Below are 10,188 nucleotides of genomic sequence, written 5' to 3' on the forward strand. Positions count from 1 at the left end.
AGAAAGGAAAGTTGTTGTATGGTTTTTGTCGAAGTGAAATCGTCGACTTCAAAAAGTTTCAGTATAAAAACGTTTTTCTTCCTACATGGAATATATTTACAGTAAATGATACAAAATATCAGATATTCGAAATTGTAAATTTAAAAAGTACTTTGATTTATTACATATATTTTCCTGCGAGAAAACTTCGCGCATAATTATTTGTTAATGCCATAATTATTACTAATATGCATACTCATATTACACATATCATTTACCACTATCACTTATTATTCTATTAGTTAGTAAAGTAATTGACATTTATATAATTTTTGCTAAATACAATATAAATATATTCTCCTAAAAAAAGTTACTTTTTTATTTTCAATGTGATTTAATTCATAACCACTGCATTATATCATATTTTTTAAAATAGACTCAAATAGATCTCTTTCATCAGTAAATTATCGAGGATGTATATATGACGTTTGAGAAATATAAAGTGAAAGAAATGTTAAGATAAAATATAGTATTAAAGCCATAAAAAATATGAATTTTTATATTATCAAGATTATGCTTTCACAACAAACTTTTATGTAGCATTCTTATATGTTATCTTTTGCCATAAATACATAAAAACATTTGTAAAAAGGAATACGATGCAACGAATCGAGTTGCTGATTTCTGCATAGACACCCAGTGAATGATATAACCAGGATATTGATCAGAATAAGGAATGCAGGTCGGTATATAATACGCCATCTATACGAAGAAAATTTAACTTTCTAACACTATGTGCAATAAATTTTTGTAAGTAAAATCAAAACTATCATATTCTAAGATTAATAAAAAATACATTTACTTATTAGCTTTTATGACTTTATTTATTAGTCTTAGAATATGAATATTTCAAAATAAATAAAAAAATACCATACTATAATAACAATTAATATCTACATAAAATGTGTTATTTTCTAAAATATATTGCTTTTAAAAATTTTTATGAATTTTGTTCCGCATGGGACATTAAAAAATAAATGTATAAAATATGTCCATGCTTTATTCATTTACTATTGAGTACTTGCATGAAATTTATTTCTATTTATTTGAAGATATATCAATTTTATTATCTGCATCTACTGTTACTCAAACATACAACATACAATGCAAACCTGTCATCATATTATACTTTCATAATTTACATTTCTTACAAAGCTTGAACTTATTTTTGGAGTTTATCTCTATATAATATAAAGAATATCGATATTTCATTTTCAATCAAAAGATTTCTAAACACTAAAATACACACAAGAATTTTTTGTATTTTTTAGTCTTTTTCCACTTCCTCTTATTTAAATTATTTGCAATATTTAAAAATTTTTTTTCTTTTCGTAAACAAAATTCGTCGTATCTAAAAATTAATTCATTATCAATATTGTGAATATATTACTTGGTTCTTTTTTATAAACTTTCCTACATAATTTCTTTAAAATTGAAACGTTTAAACATCCATTTAATTCGGGCAAACATTAAAAAAGGAATCAGAAGATTAACTAAATATCATAGCGAATTCACGAAAAATCAATGTATAGATAAAATGTTCAAAATGCAAATCAGAAAAATTTACTGAAAAAGCAATAAAATATCTTAATAAAAATTTATTTAAAATATTTATATTCATAATTATATTCACTTAACACAGAATAATAATAGAAAAAAATATATAAGATTTTATTTGAAAATACTATACAACTACATATTATATATGTGTAATGTGTACCATCAAAATAACATGATATAGAATTCGGATCTTTTTAAATCATTAATTAATAAACATTATAATTTTCATTAATAAATATAATTATTCGCAAACTTTTTTATTTGAAAAGAAAATTAATATTTTGTTTAAAGGAATAGCAAATTTTTTAACATATAAGAAAAATACCTATATACAGGACGTATCAAAATACACGAGCAATTTTATGATGAATTCAGTACACTAAAATGAAAGTTCATACAAACATATGATATGATCCCGATATGTTTATATCTAGTAGAATTTTTATTTTCTAATAATTCTTTTGATGAACTAAGTTCTTCCTTTAAATGTTTATAAATAAACATATTTTTGGTGGTTGTTAAATTCGAACGGCTACATCTTAGAAATAAGATCATGTCAGGTATATATTTATATGAAATTCTTTTCTTATTTTATGTGCTGAATTCTCCAGTCTAATACATACATATTATAGTACAGTCTGTATATACAAAAAATAGACGAAACAAAATTTTTGAAAAGTATTTCTAGATTGTCTCTCATCTAATATTTTCTTTTTCATTCTTTTTTTTTATAATCGCAGTTAGAAGGAAAATATAACATTCGTGCAGTTTCTAATATTTCATAAATTGATACAAATCAACTGACGAAAAATATGTCTCCCGTGCTTCATGATGTATTTTATTCATGCGATCGATCTTTCGTAAAACATCATTTTCATAATATTACTGATGAACTGACAAAGATTGATGTGGTAACGTTCGCGGAAGATAGAATAAGAAAAGGAACCAATAAATCATTAATCTACTTTTGATATATCGTCACCCAAACAGCATTTAAACGAAACCTCATACGTAACCTAACAAATTGCGGATATTCATACAAGTTCACATATACATTAAATTAAAGTGAAAAATCGTTTCAACCTGTACATATTGTGTTAAGATTTAGAAATATTTATTCTGATTATTTTATGTAACGTATTTTGTAGATTACGAATATTTTTGCAAATTTTCATAAATATATAAACATTTATATTATTCATAAATACATGTTTTAACACGAAAATTTCGAATCGATAAAAAAGGACTATTAAAGAAAGAGAGATTATAAAAAAAAAACGAGTAATATAATAATTTATTGCCAAATATATGATTTTTATTAAAATCATAATGCAAGTAAAAGTTAATTCAATTTAACTAAAAAGTATTATATTTTAAAGAATACACGTTATTTCACACTCAATTTATAGCACACATTTATTCTTCCAACATATCTTATTAATGGCAAGTATATTGTATGATTATATACATATAAAATATTATCAATATATATTTTTTTACTTCAAAATGTAATCTTGTGAAGAAATTAAAAAATCTATGTAAATATATAAGTATATACTTACGTTACCGTTCATAAATATTTAGAAATTTAAATTATTTTGTTGTCATTTTCTTATGAAATTAACAGTTCTATTTACTTGTAAATTTTAATTATTTACTAAAAAATTCACATATAGCATATTAAAATTAAATACATTTTCATTCTACTAGTATCTATCATAAAAGTATCTGTCAATTTCTATTAAGTATCTATCAATTCCAAATATTACTACTTGAATTAATTACGATAATTGCGAGAAATATTTTTTCAATGTAATCTTGCTTAGAACTGCTTAGAATTAAACAATTTTATAGTAAAAAATCTTTTAAAGAAACTACTCTATTTGTTCCGTTTAACACTTATATATATGTCTCAATTTTATTATTGTAAATTTTTTTTTTAATCAATTTGATATACAGAGAGTCTCATTTTAATCCACACAATTATTTCCATAACTATTATTCGAAAAAATGTTTGAAATAAAACTCGTTCTCTATTGAGGAAAACATCTTACGATCATCACCGAATTTGTCTGTAAATAGAAGCATTCTCAAGATCCTAAGATCTATTTTCTAAAATAGAATCATATATTTTCTTACACGTTCAATTAATTAATGAAGCTCTGTATTCTCTATAAAAAAAAAGTATTAATCCATGTATGTAAAAAAATAATTAGTTTAGAGATATTTTGTAAAATCTATCGTATGAAAGGCATGAATTTTTATACTCGTACTATCATTGTCTTTTCACGCAAATTTTATGAAATTAAAGTTAAAATATCTCCTAAACTAATAATTCTTCGAGATGCATAAGTTAATACTTTTTTATAGAGAATGTCACATCGATTAATACATAAAAAATATATGTATTATATTTTAAAAAATATATTTAAAAAAATGAAAATGACTTTGAAATCTAGGACAGATCTAGGAGAAATGTGTTCCTCGAAAGAGAACAAAATTTTTTCACATTTTTCGAATCAAATAGTTGCGTGGATGAATTAAAAAACATCAATAATAAAGAAAGACATCAAGCAAAACAAGTGGTACATACGTATATACATATATACATATACAGGTTCATTTAAATGAAGCCACTTAAATATTTTTTCCAATTCTGATGATGCAAAAAATATTTTTTGCCTAACAAGAATGATATTGAAAAGCCAATAACTAGTAAGAATATTTCTTTTTCATTTTTTCGAAGTTCTCAAAGTCATTGGTATTTTTTTTCATAGAACTGTGTATTTTTTTATTGCATCGTAGTATAGCTGGTAAAAAAAATACGTTCAGATACGTAAAGAACATGAAAATTTAAGTTTTACATATCAACTAACTTTTATTCAGTTCATAAAACTTGGGCAAGACGCGACCATCGAGAGCCTTATAAATAAATGTAAATAAAGATGTTTATTATTTATTACATCGTCAATGAATGGCTTGAAATCCCGATTAGTATGTCGAAATTTGTCAGTAAACCATGATGAAATATTCAACGCAAGAAAAGAACGGCATGATATTCATGTATGATAAAAGTGACCAGTATTTGAGAGAAGTCCGAATATACAAAGATATATTTCCTAATCTTGTACACTCGACAATGTTTCAAATTCTGGTCACTTTTACCATAAATGAATATCATACCGATCTTTTCTTGCGTTGAATATTGCATTCCATTATGACATTACTGACAAATTTCGATACACTGATTTCAAATTGCTAGAAGGGATTATCATTAATGATGTAAATAGTAAATATGTTTATTTACATTTATTATTCGGCTCTTGATTGTCACGTGATCCCGATAAAGGTAAGTGTTGTAGGGAAAAAAGCATCTCGAAAATTCCGAGAAAATGACATTGAAAAAAAAATTCTTAGCAGTTATTCTTAGCCTTTCGATACCAAAAAATGTTTTTTTGCATCATCACAATTCGAAAAGATATTTAGATGACATTATTTAAATAGACCCTGTGAATTCATGTAGAATTTATGGATACTTACACAGAGAAGTGGTAAAGGAAGCACTTCCAGCCAGTGGGACGCTCCAGGAAGTTATAAACTTGACCCTGGAACGTTGCTTTGCCAGCACGCCGATGTTCCTTCACACGGTAACGACCCTCCCACGTGTTACGGTCGCCACCCAACAATAATCGTGGATCCACACCTGAAAAGTCATGAAGTTCAAATCAATATTCCAAATGCCGATGAAAGTTCAGAAATTTCAAGATTTTTCATTAAATTTTGATGAAAATAACAAATGATAAAATAAAATAAAGAATGGCATTTTGGCAGACATTACATATGTATATACTTGATTTTTGTTGCCCAAAAATATTAATATAAATAAATAAATGAAAACATCTATTAACACATATCAAAATATTCTACATATAAATCATTATAATTTAAATGATAATTAAAATAAATATATATTTATATATTATTTTTGTGCAAAGAAAAATTAACCAGGGACTATCCACGTGGGGGGGATGTACCTGCACTAGACCCCCAGGTGGGTAATCCCAGGTTAATATTAATTTTGACAAGAATAACCGTATCTTTTAAGTAATTCAAACGAAAGTCTGAAATCAGTCATATTGACGGGTTCGATTGTTATAGTATATAATATATTGTGATAGTACAAAATTACAATTATTAAATTAAAATAGTACAATAATAAAATTGTACAATTATTTATAAAACTTCTATAATGGTAATTCTAATAAGTAATATTTCTTTGACATAACTGTCAGTTCAAACATCCCGCCGGCAATATGAAATTCCTACAAACATTTCTACTAAGGGAAATAATAAATTAAGACAATAAAACGTTAAATTAAATTTATCTGTCATAAAAATTTATCTTTTACCACATAATTTATACAATAGATACATAAAGATACTTAATATTATTGTCATTTTTACTAAAAAAAAAAGTTTCATTTAATTCAACAATAAATTATTTAAGAAAATATTGATTAATCTTTATTATTGTTCGTACCGTGTGAGTTTTGATATTCACTTTACATGGGTTACAAACATAATTAATGCTCTCGAGTAATATCTTTAATTAAACTGATTTTTTATTGCAATATCTAAGAGTTTCATCGAAGAATTAATATTTCCATTTCATTTTAGCAATTAAACATTTTAAATTAATAATCAGTATTTTATACGATTAATTTCTATTCCTCAACAAAACAATAATTTTTTCAGGAATATTTCCAAAGATGTTAAATAATTTTTTAACACAATCATTCTATTATTTCTAACATTTCAAAAATTAAATTATTTTTAATTTCCTTTCTGTGATCTGATACGTATGTATATGTGTATGCTACCAGTATATTTATTGCATCATTTTCAATAAACTTGTGCAATAACATGGGAAAGATAACTGTTTCCACGCAATAACATCTAAAATTTTTAAGAAATCATTACAAAAGCAATAACGAAATGTGTAAATATAGACACAGTATTAGTATTTAGAAGAATATTGATATTTAGTAGATTTAATATTTTTTTATGAAATTAATTTACAAGATTTTTTACTTTCTGAATTACATATTTTTTTATACATATTTTACATACATTTTATAATTTACATACATTTAGTATTTCTTATTTATTGAAATTTGAAATTTCTATTTATTTTATTAAAATTATTGAAAATACATAATTTAAAATCGTAAATTAGTAAATATAAAAGTGAATTTTGTTTTTAATTTCGTTTTTAATCTGAATATACAATAAAGAGCATACAACCAATAACGATAAAAAATTTAAATTATAATTAATTATATATATTTCGTATGAAAATTTCATAAAAAATAAATCATATAACTATCCATTTTAAAGTATAAAAATTGTAAAAACTTTAAAAAATTTATATAATATGTTATAAGTACCTATATATACTTTACTCGTTCTGACAAATCTAATTTTAAAAATAAAGTAGAGAAAATTAATATCAATAAATTTGTGTATAGCAAAATATAAAAATTAAAATTCTTTAAGTTTGTAACATTTTAAAGATATTTAGATGGTCTCACTTAAATGGATCATCCTGTATATTAAAAGTGCAAAAAATTGAGATAACAATCAGAAAAAATAATTTCTTCAAATAATTGCTTCTTGTATAAGACAAAAAAATTTATATCAAATTTAATTATACATATATATATAATTAATATAATAATATATTTTATTCACACATATACATATTCAGCAATCAACCTAAACTAAAAGAATATTTTATTACAAACAATTCGATGGTCGAATGAGTTTTTAGACAACAAAACAATCCATTTATATTTTCAAACAAAATTTTATATAAAATATTTAAAATCTAATAAATCATTATTTTCACTAAAAAATTCGTAATATCGAAATTTCTCTCCAACATCATTTTTTATCAATATATTCTTTCTTATGAGCCATTATTTTTACTTTAATATGAGGCACATTCGTCTTTAATATCTTATTATATATAGGTATATATAATACATTATTTTAAAAACTCATATTCTTTATATTGTACGAATGATAGAATATTAATGTGTTCAAGGATACAATATTTGATACAATGTTGTCAATGTAGTTTCTTTGATATAACGCTTTACTGAACTTTTTCTTGTATTATTGCTTACCTAACCTAACTGTAACCAGAATCTCACTCCTAAAACGCTTCCGCTAACAGGATATGACATCTACCCTTCCATTACAAACTGAAAGTAAACTGATCCTTAGTTGTCAATATTTAAGCTATATACACCACGGATGTTTGAAAAATCTTATACTTATATTAAAAATTTCAAAATACACGTCAACTATTTTATATCAAAATTTTAAGAAAGCATATTTTACTAGAGTAAGGTATTCCGTTCTCTACTTATTATTGTTTATTATTTATTTCCAAAAGAAAAATTAAAACTATTAATCGTAGCTTCGCACTTATTTAAAATGGTTGTCGTCCACAAAATTTGAGTTTAAATAATTAAAATGTTTTTTAATCGTTTAAACACTCTATTTTTATTTATTTATTTAGCTAACGGATATTTCAACTATTATTATTAATTTTAATATTCATTCTATATCTTATATAATACTACATATAATCAGACAAGAAACAGAATCAAGTCTATTCCAAACCTATTATTCATTACGAGTCATTTTTTAATTAAAAACTCTACCAAGCATGAAAACATAAATATTACACTATGGAAATGGTCTTTATTAGAAAAAAATAAATACTACATAAATATTCATTCTTAAAAAATAAGGTATTTTAAAATTAAATAATGGAACAAAACTTTTATAATTCATCCATAATTTAATGAAGTTAGTTAAAAGTTGATGGAATTAATGTAAGCTAAAGAAAAGAATAATATTCAATGTATTTGTTTCAGATTATTGAAAAATAATTAAAAATACAAACAATAACGAATATATTGATTTTCTGTTGACTGAAAAAAATAAACAATAACTTTTAGATGCAATAATTTAATTTATTAGAAATGGTCTGCATTTTCATGTATCGTTACATTTGCATTAAAATTACATTATATTAAAATAAATTCTTTTCTTTACTATACCTTAACCTCAACCATAGAGTTTCTTTCTTTTTTGTATTTTAAAAGAATTTTTGTAGTCTAAAAGAATTTCTTACTCTATAAAATTAGAAATGTAGATTCTGTTTTCTTTTAAAATAGATTTTCATATTACGTATTATATATTCATTTTATTCTCAAATACAAATAAAAATATTATTAATTCTTAAAAGATTTTAAAAGAACGTATTTGAAACATATATGGTATATACTTTTTAGTTAGTGATTTATATAATATGATGCATTTTAAAAATAAATATTAAATTTTTCAAGATTTAGTGTAACTTTACTGTTAATAATCCGAAAATTAGCATATATTATGTATATTCTCAGTTTTCACGGAAATATTTTTCTAATTATGAATTATTTTTAATTTAAACTATACATATAATAATTATGAATTATTTTTATATAAACTATACATATTTTATAAAATTATTTTATTAGATAAAATATAATAATATAATAATAATTTTTCTTTATCTTCATAATACAAAAAAAAAACATTACATGACATATAAAATTATTGTAATTCGATACGAAAGAAAAACATAAATTTCATATATTATAATCAGTTACCCTTTCTATTTAAATAATAACTAAACTTCATTTCATTGAACTATCGATTCCACCTCATTCTTCATTCTTTCGATTCAACATAATTATATCAAAGGTAAATACCTTAAAGGTAGATAATACTCAAATGCATTAAGAGAAAAAAAAAAGGAAACAGTAAACGTAAATAGTCTCACCTCCGCTAAAGGTATCATTATTGTCGGACTGCAGTGTGGCACTCGTTTCGGATAAAGGCGATGGAGCTGGCCTTAACTCCGACGGTGGTTCCAATCTCAGTAAATCACTTCCGCCATCTCCACTGCCCCCATTTCCTTTTCCGACCTGTACAATTGTCACATTCAGAGGTCCCCGGTTACCTGTCGTAAAACAGAGAAGCTACAATAAAGTCCGAACTCTAAAAATATGTCACCTGAATGTTTGCAACGATACGACGCTGATACTACTTCCAATTAATTAGTCAATAAGGATATCCCACGTTTACGAGCTAATGACGAATAGGACTTGCATTAATTCAATACTTTTGCACGTCTCCATGTTGTAAAATTATTAATATATTGTATAAAAGTTACTATTAGCAAAATTACCTAATATTCCATAAGACATTTTGTCTTATAACTTTGGAGAGTCTTTTTGGCCAATAATCCATTATTATGGCCAATAATTTTACGATTTTAACTTCGATATACTAATAATTCAATTTTTTGTAATTACTAACTAACATAATTTTTCATATTTCCTTTTTGTTATCTTAGAAAATATTTGAAAAAGTCTTTTATATTATCTTATTACTTTATAAACTTTTATTACATTCTAGGATAATTTTTACACTTACTATTATGTAACATATAATTGTATAAGCTGTATA

At 23.7% G+C, this 10,188-nt stretch overlaps 1 protein-coding gene across 1 annotated transcript; it reads right to left on the bottom strand.

Annotated features, from left to right (window-relative positions):
* Window positions 1-1,362: 1,362 nt before the first annotated feature.
* On the bottom strand, window positions 1,363-9,926 carry LOC122536675 (potassium voltage-gated channel subfamily KQT member 1-like; the record flags this gene model as incomplete). Its single annotated transcript, XM_043669208.1, has 4 exons — window positions 9,908-9,926; window positions 9,500-9,679; window positions 5,140-5,302; window positions 1,363-1,390 (listed from the first exon to the last, which is right to left on the bottom strand). Coding segments are annotated over exons 1-4 (390 nt in total), but the record flags the coding sequence as incomplete, so codon positions are not given.
* Between the last annotated feature and the right edge of the window lie 262 nt (window positions 9,927-10,188).

Source organism: Frieseomelitta varia, unplaced genomic scaffold (assembly GCF_011392965.1).
Source record: "Frieseomelitta varia isolate USP_RPSP 00005682 unplaced genomic scaffold, Fvar_1.2 scaffold_863, whole genome shotgun sequence".
NCBI lineage: Eukaryota > Metazoa > Arthropoda > Insecta > Hymenoptera > Apidae > Frieseomelitta > Frieseomelitta varia.